Source organism: Drosophila takahashii, chromosome 4, assembly GCF_030179915.1.
Source record: "Drosophila takahashii strain IR98-3 E-12201 chromosome 4, DtakHiC1v2, whole genome shotgun sequence".
Classification (NCBI taxonomy): domain Eukaryota; kingdom Metazoa; phylum Arthropoda; class Insecta; order Diptera; family Drosophilidae; genus Drosophila; species Drosophila takahashii.
Window position 1 is genome coordinate 70,391 of NC_091682.1, and position 21,424 is coordinate 91,814.

At 36.9% G+C, this 21,424-nt stretch overlaps 1 protein-coding gene across 1 annotated transcript in view; it reads right to left on the bottom strand.

Annotated features, from left to right (window-relative positions):
• The window catches only part of PlexB (plexin B), a 48,661-nt gene that overhangs the window by 15,924 nt on the left and 11,313 nt on the right, over nt 1-21,424 (bottom strand). The window contains exons 2-3 of the mRNA XM_044395311.2: nt 2,864-7,636; nt 1,061-1,647 (exon numbers count right to left, since the gene is read on the bottom strand). Coding sequence (XP_044251246.1) covers nt 1,061-1,647; nt 2,864-7,636 — 5,360 coding nt within the window. The remainder of the gene's footprint in view (nt 1-1,060; nt 1,648-2,863; nt 7,637-21,424) is intronic.

Genomic DNA, 21,424 nt, shown 5'->3' on the forward strand with positions numbered 1-21,424 from the left:
GATAATACAATTAAAACCAAAGAAGCTAGAATTTATTTCCTATTACTTTTCCATTAATTTTCCGATCGTTCCTATGGCAGCTATATGATATAGTAGTCCGATTTTTTAAATAAATAATTCAGAAATATTTAAAAAATAACAGCCCCAAAAGTAGAAGGTAATATTTCAAAAAACACCGAAGCTAGAATTTGTTAAAGTTTTTTTTTCCGATCCTTCCTATTGGAGCTATAAGATATAGTTGTCCGATCCGGTCGGTTCCGACATATATACTACCTGCAATAGAAAGAAGACTTTTGCGAAAGTTTCGTCCCGATAGCTCAAAAACTGAGAGATTAGTTTGCGTAGATACAGACAGACGGACAGACGGACAGACAGACGGACATGGCTAGATCGACTCGTCTTGTGATGCTGATCAAGAATATATATACTTTATGGGGTCGGAAACGTCTCCTTCACTGCGTTGCAAACTTCTGACTGAAATCATAATACCCTCTGCAAGGGTATAACAAGAGAGAACGCTATAGTCGGGTGCCCCGACTATCAGATACCCGTTACTCAGCTAAAGGGAGTGCGAAGGAGATGGAGATAAAAACTTTGATCCGCCGTAACTTTTTAACGAATGGTCCGATTTAAAAAATTTCTTCTACATTTCGATAGGTATTGATAAACACTATACTGCATTTTTACTTTTCCAAAATATTGAAATTTTTAAAATCGTATACAAGCGATTGTGGGCGTTAGAGGGGGCGTGAAACAAACTTTCGCTGCGTAGGAACTCCTAGAATCTGCATGCCAGATGTCAATCTTCTAGCTTTTATAGTTTCCGAGATTTCAGCGTTCATACAGACAGACAGACGAACAGAGACGGACATGGCTAGATCGACTCGGCTAGTGATCCTGATCAAGAATATATATAGTTTCCTTCAATTGTTTATTTCAAAATAAAAAGGTTTGAGAGGTCTGGCCTCAATAACTATAGAAATATATCTTACAAAATGAGGATGTAACGTGTGCACTTATTTTAAATAACAATAAAAATTAATGTTTACTTTATACTTACTTTCGCAAAAAGCAACTTATTTGATGGAGAATCTTTTCCAAGCCTGTGTTCCGATGTTGAACAAGCATCCATAAAAGTTTGCGCGATGACACTTAAACAGGAATCCACACAAAAAGTTTTGTTGACGTCAAATATAAAATCTGGATTTTTTATAAAATTAACCCAAAATCGAAGGGGCAAACAATTTGATTTCCAAGCGTGTACAATATCAGTATCAGCAATATCATGACGTCGCGCAGCTTCATCTAGTAAATCAAAAAGCCATTTCACTGCAGGTGGTAACTCCTCATTAACAGTTAAAATAATTGAGAAGAAATCGTCCACAAATTTTTGTATAGTTCCTTTAGTGGCCAAAAGACGTGTTAAATAGACTTCTGGTATCGTTTTGTTGACCCTCTCGTTACAACTGTTTACCAAATGCGATGATGGCATTGCTGGTGACGCTCCAGATAAGACGGAGTTTTTAATGTTCATATAATGATCAGGTATAATGGGCTTGATAAGATGGTAAAGTCGAGGCTGCTGCAGTCCTGACTCGATGTCATTATTAATTATAATATGGCTTTGCGAATTATTTATAAAATAAACTGCAATAAAAGCAAATTAATAATTATGAACAAATTATTAATTACACAGGAACACAAAATTAAACTTTGTGAAATTTCCACGAACCATTTCAAGTTTTCCATGATATTTGGGTGCTCCTGAGTAAAAGTCCCATACAAAATTGTTTTCCATCACCTACAGGTTTCGCGGTATAGCTAAGAATACAAAAAACCGATGTTTGCCGACATTTTGAATTACATGGCCTATATAATTGGACTAACCTATATTATTTTCGGTAGAACCTATTCTCAATACATCACGGCATTCCTAAAAAATAGTTTCCATTGTAAACCATTGCCCATGTCTTTGGAATTCGACGCCAAAGTTGAAAATCCCAAAATTGTAGAGATTTTTCTGATGGAAAAACAATTCTGAGGATTAAATCTTGAATGGAAGTAATTTTAACTATTCATTGTATCTATTGTTCATTGTATGCTTTAATTTCGGTTTAAAGCGTTTTCATGAGGACATTTTATTGGATTTCTTATACTAATAAAACCGATTTTTTTATTTCATTATCTACACCTAAATGTTGTCAAATTTAGAATAAGTCATGGCAACCTCTAGAACTAAGAAACTAAAATACGTTCACTGAATATACATAGAAAAATGTAAATGTTTACTCCCATTCTGTAGGATGCCTTGACTTTTTTAAAATTTGACAACATTTAGGAGTAGATAATGAAATAAAAAAAACGGTTTTATTAGTATAAGAAATCCAATAAAATGTCCTCATGAAAACGCTTTAAACCGAAATTAAAGCATACAATGAACAATAGATACAATGAATAGTCAAAATTACTTCCATTCAAGATTTAATCCTCAGAATTGTTTTTCCATCTGAAAAATCTCTACAATTTTGGGATTTTCAACTTTGGCGTCGAATTCCAAAGACATGGGCAATGGTTCACAATGGGGACTATTTTTTAGGAATGCCGTGATGTATTGAGAATAGGTCCTACCGATAATAATAAAGGTTAGTCCAATTATATAGGCCACGTAATTCAAAATGTCGGCAAACATCGGTTTTTTGTATTCTTAGCTATACCGCGGAACCTGTAGGTGATGGAAAATAATTTTGTATGGGACTTTTACTCAGGAGCACCCAAATATCATGGAAAACTTGAAATGGTTCGTGGAAATTTTTGGCTGTGTACCTGTGTTATGAACAAATTATTATTTAAGTTTAAAACTTACAATTGTGGTAAGGTGCCGGATTTTGGGTTTTCCCATAGGGTATATGGTAGTTATCATTTTGCCTAGCTATTAGTGACATTACAGCTGATTCTTTTACTCCATAATGAGCCAATGTGTTAAGGCGTTTCCATCCGTTAATTGTTTTTGTGGTTAGGTCTTCATCCTGTAATGTGAGATGTCCTCCTCGTCCATGCCTCCATTCCAGGTCAACTTCGTGTACAGATGGTCTCATTGAAAACGGGGTATTTTTAAAAATTGCGTCGAGGATTTTCAACTTGACTTGGGAAATAGTATCCCAATCGTTTACGCGACATTGGACTTTTTCATCAAGATCGTCTTGTAAAATGTGCAATATTACAACAGAATGTGTAACTTGTTCGTGCAAAAGACGTTCTTCCGAAAGTGAGTAACGAGCATCGTTGGTTATTGCATCTACCAAACCCTTTTCAATTTGATGTTTAATTGCCTTAAATAGCAAAAATAAATTCGATCCAGCGTATTCTTTTAGGTAATCGTACATACAAATTGCTAAGTAGTTGGTTAACATTTTTTCAACTACGCTTTCAGTGCGTCGTAGCATTAGCTGAGGATGCTTGCTAGCAAGCGATTTATCAATTAATCGTAATAAAAGAGACTTCAAAATTTCCGTTGCATATTCCATTTTGTTCATTAGCACAATCATAAGCAATGAGGCGACGTTAACACGATCGCGAATTGAGAAAGACGATCGTTGAGCCTCTAAAGTTTCTATGAACATTAGCAAAAAATATTTGTTACCAATCAGTTGCTCAAATTGCATCATGGCTGCATCATAGTTAGTGTGTTGGTTACTTCCACGATATTTCGGGGAATTTAGAATAGGATGATCTGATACTCCAGGAAAGAACACCTTCATAATATAGTTAACATGATCTAACGTAGGTATACCGGTGCTCTCCAAGTCCGCTGTTAGATCGGTCATGTCTGTTTGAAGCTCAGCAAATGCTTGTTTACACTCGGAACGTACGTTGCTTTCCAAGGTAATCATTTGAATCTGAATGCGTTTGTACTCTCGTTCTGCCTGTGTTGATCTCCTCCTGAATATTATTAGTACAATAACCAAAACAATGACAACTACTGCCACTGTTAACATAACGACAAACAAGGCATGAGAAAAAACATAGGGTTTATTCAAGTCATATTTCAGATATCCTATAACGAACCGTAGATTTCTTCCTACTTTAACCACAACTAGCGGTAAATCCGTCGATTGATCAACACCATTTTCGTCAGTTGGCAGTGGTTGTTGCTCCGGGGGAATGCACAAAAGTTGAGTTAGTGCGAGGCTGGTAATATTGCATTGAGTAGTACCAATGGTTACATTAACGTCGTATTCATCAGCTGCCAAATTTAGAAGCTCGCCTTCGATTACCAAGCTATCACCCTTATAGAGTTTAATGCCGTCGTTTGGAAATGGCAAATATTTGGGATCGGCTAAATAAACAATAGTGCTCCTTATATCATGAAAATATTTATTCAAGTCTCGAACAAGCGGTACATTATCCATTACAAAACTAAGTTGTAAATTTAGTTGAGTTTCATGGACCTTTACAAAAGTTGTGACATCCATATTATTATTGACGAAATAGCTAGACGCAGTTCCTCCTGTAGTGTATATATGAAAGTTGTCCACTAAGTTTGCCCTTCGTTTCTCCCTAACCAATTCATTTTGAAGCCCACTTTCAGTTATTTGAGAAGAATTTTTAAAGCCAAATTCCGAATTCAGTATTCTGTTGGTATTTTTAAAAGTCTGAAATTTATGATTTACTGGAGGAGATGGGCATTCCATTTGATTTGAATTAATTACAATGCAAGACGTTTTGTTTACTCTTTCGTTGTCAAAAAAAACCTCAAGCTCAGGTTTTTGAATTGAATCAAGATATATTCCATGAACAGTCAGGACGCGACCACCACTTACAAAACTGCGTAGAGGCTTGATTTGCATTATTCGCGGGTCCTGGGTATAGTTAAAAATGGAACAGGGCTGCCGTGGTGGAGTACGGAATTGATAAGAAGAAAAATTATTTCGGGTCGGATTTTTACTGGCCGTGCTTGTTGCTGATATTAGGCATTCTAATGTTCGGTTGGCACCATCAATAACCAGGTGGAGGGACCGAATTGGTTCTGGCTGGGTCGCCTCTGATGTAGTACAACTAACTTGGGATGACGAAGCTTGTGTAACATTTATGTGACACTCATACTCATCTAAAAATGCACGCATACTTGATCCAATGTTCAAAAACTTTCCTATTAAGGACAACTGTGTGCCCCCCGACCTGGGTCCGATAGTGGGATATAATCCTGTTAACAACACATTTTTAAAATGAAACTGTACACTAGATTCAGTATACCCTGCATCATTTGCCACTTTTATCGGTGCTGACATTTCATACATCACAGCTCCAGTGCGGCATTCAATCTTTACGGATATTTGGTAGTTCACTAGTTCACAAGGCACAGATCCGATAAATATTTTCCCACGCACATCTTCTTCGCGAATACCCAAATTACTGCCTTCGATTGTAATAAGAGTACCACCCTCAATAGGTCCAGATAACGGTTTAATAATATCGATCCTTGGTAGAGGGCACTCGTTTTCTATAGCTGTTTTAGATCCTGCGCTGATAGAACGATCATTGTCTGCTAGGCAAGTCTCATTATATACGCATGAGTTCCTGCACCAGGCACATTGATATTTTGGATCACGAGTGACACACAAACTGCAATCAGCATGATCCCTATGTGAGCCCAGTACGTCGCACTTGTATAATGTAACAACTGCAGTGTCGACATAGTGCTGGAAATTCCATGTAACTACAACTTTTGCCTTATATTCATGTGTATTAGTTTCGTAGAAATACGGTGTTTTTTCACACACAACTATCTTGTTCGACTCAATGTGCGCAGGCAATAACATCTGAGCGGCTTCAATATGTATTGTACATAAAAAACCGGCGTGAGCGCTTTTGGGTTTTGGTAAGTTTTCAATCTCAAGCCGAATTTCTTTCGGCACCCGCACCGGTAAAAGAATCGCCGGTCGATTTTTTTTCAAATGTGGGCATTGACCAACCGTACTTACAGCAGTTTCTACATTACGACATTGCAATGATTTGTGGACACACTTATTGTCAAAAATGCACCAGTTGCAGCCCCATGAACTGTGCAGACATTCCTGACAATTGCCATGATGCGAACAGTCAAAAAATGCAAAATATCTTGATACAAAGTCCTTATTTGTCTCTGAGCTTCGTACTGACAAGGGCACCAAAACATGATCAGTATTAGTTGGTATTACTGGTCTTTCATCTAGAGGGGGCGTGGCACAACCAAGTCCATTGTCCAGAATCTCAGCATCAATGGGAGTAGAGTTTCCGAAGACACATCGGTACTTTGCATTAAAGGGTTCCGGCAATGTTCGAATTATTAAATGCAGTTGAGCTAGCTCAGTAATTGGTATTTTCTCTGGGATAATTGATTCGAACTCAATGCACTGCTGACCACTGCCCAGTGAAAGCCATCGTGATGCTGATGTATCTCGCTGACAAGTTGACCGAACTGTGCACCGTTTTTCCAAAGAACACCATCCACAAAAGGGATCTCGAGACTCCAAGCAAGCTGAACAATTTGTGTACACAGAGCAGTGCTCAATTCTCAGCTTAGTTATTTTACGTTGAGATAGAACGTAAAGGAAATCTTTTTTGGGCGACATCATAGTATTCGGTAGAATACGATTTCCAGCATCCACAACTATTTCTTCGTACTCTCCTGGGCTTTGACCAGATAATAGTACTTTTTTGATTATTCCCATGTCTGTTCCAAGAAAAGCAAGAGAATGCTGTTGATCAGTTGTTGAAGTTGCAGTCACTGACGTAACGGAGACATTATCAAAATGAAAGAGAGCATGTGAAGTTATGGGAGATACTCCGCTTATCTTAAGTCCTACAGAACAGAAGTTGTAAATGTTACCGAGCGAGCCAACTATAGGGCATCGGCCATCATTAATAGTGCCGGAAATGTAACCCAAATTTCGATCCTTTATGGTTCCATTAAAGCACAGATGAATATTTTCAATAAACATGTCTTCAATATCTTTTATGCTATAAATGCACATAGCCGATTTGCTTTCTGGTTGATCGCTTATCTCTTTCGAAGGCGAAAAAACAGTTACTAACACATGATCATCTTTTTTTATGCCCATTTTCTGAGCTAATTTTTGGCTTGCCGGCGTTACTTTAGCATCGCGTAGTATATTGTAGTCAACATGGTTTTCAGTTGCCGTACATTGAACTGTTATTTCAGTATAACTGTCATAATTGGGATCTGTGATACATATACGTGCCAAACGGGTTACATAACCCGCTTCATCAGCTAAATGCGATTTTTTTTGAACTATAATGAAGTATGCATATTCAGAAGAATTAAAGCCATAAACATAATCAACCAAAAAATGATCCCGATATTTGACATCGATATTTATAATAGACTGCTGTATTGAGAACTCTGCGTAGTTTAAATCATCTAGCCGACGGGAAGAAATAGCTGGCACATCATGGCGATAGTCACCAACGTTAGTAAATGTGGTTCCCACATATAAAATATCCTCTTCTTTCCATGAATATCTAGCAGGACCTACAAACGCATATGTGGATGCATTTTCATCATTAGCAGCCAATGGAACTGCGAAAAACTGAGGAGTTGATGGAAAGCGTGGCAGGCTATAAATTTCACAGGCTCCTATAAATAAATAAATAGAATATAAATTATTATGTTTTCCATACTTCGCGTATTCAGCCAGTTAAGATCAGACAAAAACAAGAAAGGAAGCTAGCTTCGGCCAGCCGAAGCTTATATACCCTTGCAGATAATTCCTATTAATTTACAAATCGCAAAAATGTTAATTTTCCTATTATTTCTCATTAACTTTGCGTTCGTTTCAATGGCAGCTATATGATATAGTAGTTCGATTTTGATAAAATTAAAATCGAAATTCGAACATATTTGAAAAGAGTTATATCCTAGAGTAGAAGAGAATACAATAAAAACCAACGAAGCAATAATTTATTTCCTATTATATTCCCATTAATTTTCCGATCGATCCTATGGCAGCTATATGATATAGTCGTCCGATTTTGAAAAAATTTTATTCGAAATTCAGAATTAGATAAAAAATGACATTTCCAAAAGTAGGATGTTATAGGTTCAAAAACACCCAAGATATAATTTTTTTACATTTTCTTTTTTCCCGATTGTTCCTATGAGAGCTATATGATATAGTTGTCCGATCCGGCTCGTTCCGACTTATATACTACCTGCAATAGAAAGAAGACTTTTGGGAAAGTTTTATCCCGATAGCTTGAAAACTGGACAGACGGACATGGCTAGATCGACTCGTCTAGTGATGCTGATCAAGAATATATATACTTTATGGGGTCGGAAACGTCTCCTTCACTGCGTCGCAAACTTCTGACTGAAATCATAATACCCTCTGCAAGGGTATAATGAATGTTTGAAGTTTTGCTAAGTACCACGACATACCAGCCTGCAGAAACATAAAAAAAGTAAGGACCTGTGCTATCATATAGTACCCTCCACTTTTTTCCCCCAAAAAAAATGTTTGAAGTGTTGCTAAATACCACAAGATTGAGGACCAATTAAATATTTGGTAAGAGAAAGCTCATAACAATTCGCTTCAAAAAGTAATTATTTCAAAAAATCTTGCGAGCAACCAATGTCTAATAAAGTGTCCTGGACAGAATGAAACTATTTTTAAAAGTTCGATATTGACGGAAATTGGTTCGTAATATCTTCCACTGATGGCGATTAATGCTCAAATTTTTAATGCAGCCTTTTGGTTTGGCCGCTAGGGCCGTAAACTATTTACTATTTTTGACCCCTTTTCCCTTACAACCCACTGGTGTAGAAAGAAAAGAACATTTTATTTGAAATATTCCTAAAATATTTACGTATTTTTTGTTTATCAGCTTGGCATCTTTTTTCCAGCACCAGAAGGAGTGTAAAACACGCCCATCTATGGCACGGAATTGGTACTGTTTGTACACAAAACTGTGGGCGCCACGGCTTTTTGCGGTTTGTGGGCGTTAGAGGGGCGTGGCACCTTGATAAAATAAACTTGCGCTGCTTAGGAAGCCCAAGAATATGTGTAGGAAATCCCAACCTTCTAGCTTTTGTAGTTTCCGAGATCTCTGCGTTCATACGGACAGACAGACGGACAGACGGATATGGCTAGATCGACTCGGCTAGTGATCCTGATCAAGAATATATATATTTTATGGGGTCGGAAACGCTTCCTTCTAGCTGTTACATACTTTTGCACGAATATAATATAGCCTTTTACTCTACGAGTAATGGGTATAAAAACATGCAGATGTGGTCAAAATTGTAGTAGTGATCTTGCCTTGTGTTTTTAAGAGTTTGTTGTTATAATTTATTTTCTCCTGGTAATATTGTATTGATTATAATTGTGCTATTATACTAATCGTATAAGAGAAGCTACAGCAACAAACTTTTAAAAACACAGGGCGCACAGTGTAAGATTTTGCCAATCTAGGGGAACTTTTAGCAAAAGTTGAACTATTTTTGAAGTCGATGAGCTTTAAGCAGCACTTTTAGAAATGTTCAACTATTACAAAAACAGGCTCAAAACAAAATAAAAAATTTTTAATATACTTTCAAAGACAAAAAACATTTTTTTTTTACCAAAAAAAAAATTTTTTTTTTAAAAGTACCAAAAAGTAAGTTTAATTTTTCATGTTTTTGTTTTTTGGTGGAAAAAAACTTATATTATTCTATCGTATTCTATCTAACCAGAATACATAATTCGTAGGCATTCTTGTAAGGCACGCAGTGATGGTGTTTGGCAATGACATTGATCACTCCAAATTGAAACTACACATGAGTAAACTGTCTTTTAAGTTTAGGAGAGATAAAGCCAGGTATCTTGGTCATAATGCAAGTTGGCTTCACGTCACATTGAATGGCGAAGACTATAGCATTGATGTCATTGCTTCCACCTCAAGTACAAGAGGAAGGGCACAAAAAGCCTTTTCTAAGTGTTGTCCTAAAACACATTAAAGGAAAAGCCAAGAATTGTTGCCAACGATAGATGAGGATCAACTGCTATTAGCCACAGAACAGGCTTTGCGGGTGGAAGGAAAACGGGATTCAGCTAAATTAATGGAATTATCAAATACTCCCGCGTCCACTGGGACTATAATTAAGAAAGCTTAATAATTTTCTAATGGCACTTCCAAACGCGTTTCAGCAGATCAAGCACTAGCCCTTATGATAGACAGTAAAAAATTGTCCAAAACCAAAAATTAGACACTTAGAGCTTCCAGAAGATGTGTCCCAACTTTAATCAAATGATGGATACTCTGACGACAGCTGTGACTCGAATTCGGAGTCGGACTAGGTAGTACACTTTCTATGAAGATTAAATTATTAACATTTAAAAAAAAATCTTAAAAATATAAACCAAAGTTTTTTTGTTATCAATTTAAGGGGTTATATACCTTTTTTGAGCGAAAAAATTGAGGGAAATTTTGATTTTTTTCATGTGTGTAGCAATTATTTTATGACAGTAAAGTTATTATTTACTGATAGTACATGTTTTTATCGAAACAACAAGCCTTTGTTCTTGAAAAAATATGAATCATTTTCGAAGTTATGGCAATTCTTTAGGAACTCTTTTTTTTATAGCGGCTTGCGGTGACCACGATGGAAGTCCAGCAGGTCAACTGATATCAAAAAACCAAAAATTTGTAGTTAGTATAGTATTATTTCCAGTTCGTGAACGATTATTTTTAAGAATATTTGCTTTTTCTGCATACAGTAACAATTTTTCCAAAAAGTTGATTTTTTGAGTTCTAAAAATTTTATTAAAAAATTCTGATCTGCGAAATCAAAATTGGCGCATAAAAACTGAATCGTTCACGAACTCGGCACAATCATTACGAATAATTTAAAAAAAATTGAAGATGATCGATCAAATAGTTCTTGCGCAATCGTGGTCACAGCGAAGGCACTTTTGGAAAAACACGACTTTGAGATAATCGCATTCAAAGTTTTACGTTGAGTATATGCAACTATTGAAGTCGAGCGCGTCAAAACGCTGTTTTCCTATCGAACTATTATTCGGATCTGTATGAAAATTTGGAAAGATGTTCTCTAGGGGATATACTTTAAGATTCAGCAAAAAAAAAAAATCTTTTTTTTTTTTTTTAAAAAGGTATATAACCCCTTAATATAAAACCTTATTTGCAGCTGTTTAGCATATAACCAAAAACCAACATTTTTGACTGCAGCTGTATGCTTTTATATTTTTTCACTCTGTTTTCTAGAATTTATGTATCCCTTAAAAAAAGTCCTAATATTATTCTAAGTAAGGGGTTTGAAAGATAAAGAGTGTATATTTAAAAAAACGTTAACATCAAAACAAACCATTAATCCGTTTTCCTCGGAGACCTCCGGAAAGTTGGCCAATTTCAGCATTTTTCGAACTTTGAGGTACTTGTGCTAAAAATCCTTGCGTCGGGGAATTTTTTGGAAAACGCAGTTTAACTTGGGAATTTATAACGAATCCAAAAATATAGCATCCATCGAGGTAAATTTAAAAAGCGTATAAAATGCTGCACAGTGTTATTTGTGAAAGAAAAAAAAAATTTGCCGCTCAATTATTTTTAAAATTTTGAGATGTTCTGCTAAGTTGATATCAACTTAGCACACACACTAAAGTGCGAAATTTCCAAAATCTTTTTTAATGGGAATTTTACGTTATTTTGCCGTAAATTATTCGTGAAAGAAAAAATATAGTTGCTCTTGTTTTAACATTTTCTTTTTAATCATAGTTCTGCTAACATACATATGTACACACGGACTCAGACTCACTGCAGAAATTAATAAACCCCAAGGACGCAGAATTCGCGGGAAGTTTACACATTTGATGTCGACGTCAGCAGAGCTCTGCTACCGTCCGCGTTGTACATATGTATGTTAGCCAGGGCTGTGAACCCATATTATTTTTGCATGGGTTCGACAGATAATGTTCCGGTTTGCGAACCGGTTCAATGATGAGCCGGAGCAGGGTTCAGGTTCGAACCAGGGTTCAAAAAAATAAATTTTTTTTAATGAAATAATAAAGTCAACATTTATTTCCATGTATTTTCATTGAAATATGTACCATAACATTAAGACTTATAAGTAAAGTTACTAGATTTATGATTTATAAAGTGTTTACCAGTTAAGGCAAAGAGTATACTCTTTGCTTTAATCATGTAATTTTAATGTGGGCATACTGCGAAAAGTTTTGGAAGATGATAGTTATATATTATTAGATTGTTTGAGTAAGATGCAGTCATTGCATAGCCACAAAAATTGGCGCATTTTTATTTCCCTTAGTAAATAAACTCTATGTTAATATGATCAGAAAACCCCCCACACTGTTGAATAAAAAAACACGAACACACAAAATAAATTTTTCGTGAATCGAACCGAATATCAAAAAAAAAAGCTCCGGAGTGGTTCACAGCCCTGATGTTAGCAGAACTATGATTAAAAAAAAAAGGTTAAAGCTAGAGCAACTTAATTTTTTTTTTTTAGTGAATCATTTACGGATAAATGATATCAACTTAGCAGAACAACTAAGTTTAAAAAAAAAATTAAAACAACAGCCACTAAATTTTTTCTTTCACGAATCATTAACGGATAAATAACGGCAAATTCCCATTAGAAAAGATTTTGGAAATTTTGAACTTTAGTGTGGGTGTTCTGCTAAATTGATATCAACTGAGCAGAACATCTCATAATTTTAAAAATAATTGAGCGGAAAATTTATTTCTTTCACGAATAATTTACGGAAAAATAACAGCAAATTGTCGATAGAAAAAAATTTGCATTTTCAAAAGTTGCATCGCTAACTTTATGCACATCGATCCCCTCCTTCGACTCGTCGGACATGATCAGGGGGCACCGGGTGATCAAGTGCGATGACTCGTTCTCAAGGTCCTTCCTGGCGGAATGCATAGCCAAGATTGGAGATGCATGTCGCTGCTGAGGGCTCAGAACCCAGAAGTGCACACAGAGGACTGGGCGATACTTAAAGTGGAGAAGGAGATGAAGACTTGTCAGCCGTTCCTCTTCCTCATCAACCAGCGCTGTCTTCCGCAGCTTGAGAAGGCGGACTACACCATCCGGTAGGGTCTACGGAAGGCCAAGATCAAGGTCTTCCTGGCAGAGCCAGAGGATGTTCTCGAGGAGGCCGATGACACCAAGAAGCTGTTGGATGACCTGGTCATCGAAGACAAAACCCCAGACGTAACAACCAACACCTATGCCTAAGTTGTGCAGATTAACCTGAAGCGCAGCCCGCATGCTTCAGCCAATCTTGCAGTTCTTCTCAGTGAGAGGAACATTGACATAGGCATCAATCAAGAAACATGGACTCGAGACAGACAAATCTCGGGTCTAACACAACAAGGATATACACTCTCTTATACTAACTCGACAGGTAGGCCGAGAGCACTCCAGATTCGTGGCGGCGGATGGGACATCGATGGTGATATACTCATCCTACATGGCCCATGATGTACCTGCTCCACCTGAGCCAGTCATCAAGCTCCTGCAATGAGCGGAAGTCACTAAGACGACCCTGGTGCTCGGATGCGACGCTAGCGCGAGGCACACACTATAGGGAAGCTCGGAAACTAACGAAAGGGGTGAGTCTCTTTTTGATAATATTATTCGCCGCAACCCATAGAGGTAACACACCCACCTTTATATTCCCAAGCACTAGGGAATTTCAGGGATGGGAAGAGGTGTTAGACCTCACTTTACAGACAGAATTTAGTAAATATAAGGTTGACAAGTGGATTGTGTCGAATCAAAATTCCTTTTCAGATCACAGGTACATTTTCTTCCAAATTTCGATTCCGATTAGCAAACCGAATCCGCAACGTAACCCCCGTAGAATGGGAAAAATTCGGCAAGATTGTCAACTCGAAAGTTAGTAAATGAAGAATACGGGTACAAACCTCTACGACGACCCTGGACAAGGAAGTAGAGGACCTAACAAAGAGCTATGCACACTGAGAGAGAGGGCAAGAAAAGCCTATATCTCCAGCTATGCTACCAAGGAATGGGAGCCATACAAAGAAGCACAAAAAGCATACAAAAAAGCGATATACTCAGCCAAGAAAGACTCTTTGAGGACTAACTGCGAATCGCTCGAATGTATAAAAGACTCGGCTATACTAAGCAAGGTCCTTGCCAAAGGGTATAACAGTCCAACTCTATTACACAAACAAGACGGATCAGCGACTACAGCAGTGGAAGAAATCATGGAGACACTGGTGGATACACACTTTCCAGGCAACCTTTGAGAAAAGCCAGCACCTACTGAAGGTCAGAGCGCTCATCAACCAACACACTCAACGGTATCATAACCATTGAAAGAATCAAATGGGCAATAAACTCTTTCGATTAATATAAGAGTCCGGGGCCAGACGGCATTTTCCCGGCAATGCTTCAAGCAACACAGGTCAGCATCAGTAGGTGGCTTGCATCAGACTAACACACATACCGCTTTTATGGAAAGAAGCCAAAGTTGTATTTATACCAAAACCAGGAAGAAGAGGTTATATCCTAGCAAAGGATTACAGAACGACCAGCCTTACCTTCTTCCTAATGAAATCGCTGGAACGAATGATCGATATTCATATCCGGGAAAACACCGAGAAGCAGCATTTATCGGACGCTCAGCATGCGTACCGAAAGGACAGATCGACAGAAACGGCACTACACGAAGTAGTCTGCCACATATAAAAATCGCTACATTTTAACCAATATAAAATTGCCACCTTCTTAGATATAGAAGGTGCGTTCAATAATGTAAACGCCGATTCCATACTGAGCTCCCTTAACTCGATCGGCATTGAATGAGACATCAGAGCTTGGATCGGAGTTATGCTCACGAGCAGGACGATAACAGCCGAACTAAGTGGTACTTACCTCACACGCTTTGTGAAGAGAGGCACACCTCAGGGCGGGGTTCTATCGCCACTGCTCTGGCTTATTAACATGAACGACATATTGAGAGAGCTCAATAGCGGAGGAGTTAAAGTAGCAGCCTACGCAGACGACGTAGTGCTGCTAATATCAGGGCCATTCGCAGATGTTATTAGTAACATAATGACGGGGGCCCTTACTTGACTCAATGAATGGGCAAACCCCTGCGGACTAGGTATAAACCCGAGTACAACCTAACTAATGCTCTTCACGCGAAGAACAAAGATCCCACCATACAGTAAACCAAAAATACATGGAATCGATCTCGAGCTATCGGGTAAAGCTAAGTACCTAGGAGTGATACTAGACCCGAAGCTCTCGTAGAAACTGAACATCACGGAACGAGTAAAAAAGGCCAGTATAGTATTCTACTCGTGCAGAAAAATGTTCGGCAAAAATTGGGGTATATACCCTAATTATGGCTTTACACAGTACATACACAGTTCTCACAAACGGGGCACTAGTCTGGTGGCCAGCCCTGACAAGAGCATACAATATTACCAAGCTGACAAGTATACAAAGATCAGCTTGCGCAGGAGCTACAGGGGCATTAAAGTCATGCCCGGCTGCCGCGTTGAACACTATTCTGGATATAATGCCTATAGAACTTTTCATAAAGGATACGGCAGCGCAGAGTGCGGCCAGAGTGCTGGAAAGGCTACCACACAGGGCACTGCCGTATCTCAGAGGACAGAAACTATCTGGCAAAGAACAAAACAGATTATATGACAGCGGAGATAAGATTTGGAAACGGATTTACGACTACCTTTCCAACAAGAGAAAACTGGGAGAATGATAGAACCGGACAAGATGAGGTATCTCTCTACACTGACGGCTCCAAGATGGCCTGTGGTGTAGGGGCTGGAATTTTCACTGAAAGCTGGGAGATAGAATCGAAATTTCACCTTCCAGAATCAGCGACAGTTTTTCAGGCTGAGGTACTTGCTAATTTAGAAGCACCCAAGCTTTCGATTTAGCAATGCCTCAGGAAAACCAAGGTACGGATTACTCTGATAGCCAAGCGGCTATCAAATCTCTCGCAGCAGCAAGAACCATCTCGACACTAGTAGCCGATTGTAAGTCGGCTCTTAACATACTAGCAACAAACAACCATGTACAGGTAACATGGGTGCCAGGGTACCAGAAAACGAAAAGGCGGATGAACTTGCACGATTGGGGTCGGCAACGACTCCTATACAACTATTCTACCTGAATCCCTAAATACAGTCCAAGCAAGGATACACGAACACTACAAAACACAAGCTAGTAAAAGTTGGTCGGAAAAGCAGGGTCTCGGGAGATCAAAGCTCTGGCAAAGGACAAAACGGATTATATGACAGCGGAGATAAGACTTGTAAACGGATTCACGGATTTCCAACGAGGGAAGACTCGGAGAATGACAGAGTAACCGGGCAAGATGAGGTATCACTCTACACCAGCGGTCGGCACACACATATGTTGACATTTTGTTTTATATTTATACCCTTGTAGAGGGTATTATAATTTCAGTCAGATGTTTGCAACGCAGTGAAGGAGACGTTTCCGGAGACGTTTCCCGAAAGTCTTATTTCTATTGCAGGTAGTACATATGTCGGAGCAAGCCGGATCCGACCACTATATCTTAAGGCTCCCATAGGAATATTCAAACATATATAAGAAAATTCATTGTGGCTTTGTAGCAAGTAGGCGTTTTAATTCTTGACTACTTAAAAACAAAATTCAAAAATAGAAACGCTGAATCTGGAATCCCTGAAACTGCACCGAGTGAGTATTACTTTATCTGCAAGGGTATATTAGCTTCGGCTGGCCGAAGGTAGCTTCCTTTCTTGTTCAAAACCTGAAATATGGGCATAATTTCGCATACTATCCGCCAGCAGGAGATTTGAACAATCAAATGTATTGACCATGGACAATAAAGATTTGAATGTTCTATTAAGCTTTTGTTTGCATTATATATTGAATCTTTATTGTTTATTTTTTAAGCTATGCTCGCACATTTGATCTTTTTTTGGGATAATTTTATTGTTGATTTTGCAATCCTTCTGTGGTCTTATCGATATGGTGGTTTGTTGCCTCTTACTTCCTGTGACAAACCTGAGCGGCAAAAAAATAGCCAGGTTTTGTTAACGGCAGTTATTCGTAATTTTTTTTCTGCAGAGAAATCATCTATAGTGGGCCTTGATTATTTCGAAAATTTTGCGATGGCCGTTTTGTCGATAGTCAAAAAATACTCAGATATTTCGTATTTTAGGCACGAGAATATCGAAATGTAGTAGCATTTATTGTCGAATGATCTTTTCTCCCACCTCTAGAACCACTTGAAAATATATGAGAAAAATGTAACATATACGAAACAATGTCAAAATGCTACATTCAGCTCTGGTGAGGGAAAGCATTAGTTAAATAAAAACTTAAAAACATTTTTATACCCGTTACTCGTAGAGTAAAAGGGTATATTGTATTCGTGCAAAAGTATGTAACAGCTAGAAGGAAGCGTTTCCGACCCCATAAAGTATATATATTCTTGATCAGGGTCACTAGCCGAGTCGATCTAGCCATGTCCGTCTGTCCGTCTGTCTGTCTGTCCGTCTGTCCGTCTGTATGAACGCTGAGATCTCAGAAACTACAAAAGCTAGAAGGTTGAGATTTTCCACACATATTCTTTGGCTTCCTACGCAGCGCAAGTTTATTTTAGCCGAGCGCCACGCCCCCTCTAACGCCCACAATCGCCCACTAAAGATTTTAAAATGGGTCTTTATGGGTTTTAACTTTTTGTAATGGAGATGTGTGAAACTAATGCCGAAAAAACAAAGACAGCTGCAAACGATAGAGAGAAAAGTTGAAAAATAATGAGACGAAACTACAAAACCATAAATTAAAAAATAACGAAAGAATGCGTCAATCTAGAAAGACATGGAAAGCGCTGACTATAAGTAATAAGGATGTAATAGAAGAAAATCGAAAATACAATCGTATACGACAACGGATGTTACGGCAAAGTAAATTAGAAAAGCAACTCGCACAACTAAAACAAATCACGCCCTACTAAGATCAAAAAACGTAGTTTTGCCCGATGCACTTTCATTTTATCAATGCGCAGAAAACAACATAAATGGCATTAAAATGTTTTTTATATCATCTGAACAAAATTAAAAGCTTGTCAAATCAGTACAAATTGGACGAAAAATGGAAAGATGTAAACAGCATTCCAGGTATATCCAAGATGCATTGGTTTAGTTGCGATGGCCAACAGGTAGAGTCAGCTAGAACCGCCTATTCAATTAAAAAAACCTTTACTTAATAGTAAACATATCATTTAAGTTTGCCTTACACCTTTAAAAATTTAAGCTGATAAATAGAACATCTATTTGAAAATACATATATGCTAAATAAAAATTATTAGCACCAGGTGCATTACAATTGCTAATACCATTATCTTCTAAAGAATACGCTGTTTTCAAGTTTTATGATAAAGCGCCATTGGTGATGTTGTTATACGAGTAAATATATACAATGGCCATCATCTTCTGAAGACGGTTTTTTATTTTGTTTGATAAAGCGTCTAAGAGATAGTATTATCCGAGGAAATCATCTTCCATAATCTTCTGAAGAATTCGCGGTTTTCATATTTTACATTAGTTAAAACAAGGGTATAAAGATAACTGGAAATATTGGTCTGCTAAAGCTTTGTACTTGGCGTTCAAGCTTAAGACCAATAAAATCAAAAATACTCTTTGTTTTAAGATTTTTATAAATAAGAATGGAATTATTTTTAAAAATTAAATTTAGAAAATGTAATTAGGTTTAAAATATTTGGAAAAAACAAACAAAATTTTTGGTGTATAGAACATATTCTGTGTTTAAACATAGGTATAAGAAGTCAAAAGACCGTTTTTGTTCTACGTTCAGTTAAAACGGTCTTTGATCAACCGAAACCGTTTTGAAACAAAAAAATCGGTTACTGGTAGAGCAAAGACCGAAAACCTTTTGAAACAAAATAAACCAGGGACCGTAAATAACAGTTATTTGTGATTTTTATTTTAAAAAGACTACTATGATATTTGCTTTTAAACGTCAAAAATAACGTTCTTTTTACTCTTGTCCACAAAGTATATACACTTCAACAAATCTGGAAAGCAAATTAACTGTTATTTGTTCATGTCTATAAAGTGCATAAAAACCAGTTAAATTGTTGATAAAAACTTGTACAAATCTCAGTATGCCTTTTAAAATAAAAATCACAAATAACTTTTATTTACGGTCCCTGAAATAAACAGTTTCTATGTGACTATTTGCTCAAAGGGTCCCAAAGTAAGAGTTATTTTGAGACAGCTAGAAAAAGTCAACTGTTTTTTACATGCTCTGTTTAAAATACATGTGATGCATGCTTATTACATAATAGGTAAAAAAGCAACACAAAAAATTTTACGGAAAAAACTGTCGCGTGTGACATGTAGCGTGTTACAATCACGTCAATGTCAATAAACAAATAACTACTCAATATTTTTTAACCAAATACATTTTAAAGAAGAATAAATGAGAAACAATATAAAATTAACTGCATCCAAATATTCCATCAGGATTCGCTGAGTTCGAGGGTTAGCGTGATAGTCAAAAAGATGACTTCTATCTGTGTCGCGTGCGAAAAGCTTGGTTTTTTGTATATTTCTTAAAAACGAGCAAGAGTTCAAAGTCAGTCCTTTCACCCATTATAGTGCTAGTCAAGACCTTTCATTTGTCGAAAAAATAACGCTTTGGAACATACTTTTTTTTGGCTTCAAACCGTGCGAATGTCGCACTAGACGAGTCGATCTAGCCATGTCCGTCTGTCTGTCTGTTTCTACGCAAACTAGTCTCTCAGTTTTTGAGCTATCGGGATGCAACTTTCCCAAAAGTCTTCTTTCTCTTGCAGGTAGTATATATGTCGTAACCGACCGGATCGGACAACTATATCTTATAGCTCCTATAGGAAGGATCGGAAAAAAAAAACGTTAAGAAAATTCTAGCTTCGGTGTTTTTTCAAATATTACACTCAAAATAAATGTAACCCTAAATTTTAGAAAATCGCCATTAAAATTTCTTTTTTCTAAATACAAGAAAGTTATTTCTAAATCTAAGGAAATTTTTCTTATGTCATGAAAGTTGTCCTTAAATCCAGGAAGTTTTTCTTAAATGTAGAAAATGGTTACCATGAACTAAAATCACCCTAAAATCTAGAAAAAATGCCCTTAAAATTAGAAATTATTTTCTGAAAAATAGAAAGGCAAACGAAAATAATAAAATATTTTATAACACCTTTTCTAAAAATGAGTGGCCTAGCCCTAAAATTAAGCTAACCCTAAATAATAGAAACATTTTCTAAAAAGTAGAAAGTTTTTCTAAAAAATGGAAATAGTTGTTTTCAAATGCTCTGGCAAACCAAAATGTTCAATGCCAGAACTTGTCAGCTGCCGTGCGGCTGTACTCGTAGCGCAGACGGTTAAAGCACTTGGTTAGAAATCGAATCGACCCTGGTTCGAGTCCCAGAGCAAACTATTTTTTACCTTTTTTTTAAAGTTTTTTTTATTTTTTTTTTAAATTTGTTTTTTTTACTCTTTTTTTATTCTTTTTTTTATTGATGGCAAGCGGTAAACCGAAAATAATTTGGTTTATATTCAGCTATTTACTATATACTACACATAATATAAATTGCGATAGCATAAATATATACATACATGTATGTATATATGTATGTAAATAAGTAAAACGCGAATGGTCAAAATTATGCAATTAGTATTCAAATGTGTTGTCCGCTTGACCCTTTACATACAATGCTCGGTTTGCCAGAGCAAATTTAAGTGCTACAATGGCCCAGTATGTAGGCCGTTCGCTCCTCGCGCGGGAGACCCGGGTTCGATTCTCACCGACGGACAAGTAAAAATGTAAGTTTTTTTCATGAAGATAAAATATTAACTAATCATAATTTCTACATTCCCAATCTTCCGCAGTCCCTTAGTCCACATTTACAACCACATTTGGCTTTGGTTAGATAAGAAATCCAAGCGCAAATACATAATAATAAATACATAACCTTTAGCATTCACAATATACAAGACACACAACGCCTGCATACGTACATAGGGAGGAGTACATAATATAAACGTATATACAAAAAAAAATCATGATTGAACATGTTTTTTTGTTTTGTTTTTAATTTCTATTTTTTAGGAAAATTTCCTACTTTTTAGAAATTTTTGCCCTTAAATTTAGTAAAATTACCCTAAAATATAGAAATATGACGTCAAAACAAAATCAAAAATATAGAAAAATGTGACCCTAAAATTTAGGGCGAGCTTGTCTTGAAGACAAAAGTAGGGCGATTTCCTTGACTTTAGGGTTAATTTTATTTTGAGTGTACCTTCTACTCTTGGGAATATTATTTTTTATATATTTCTGAATTTC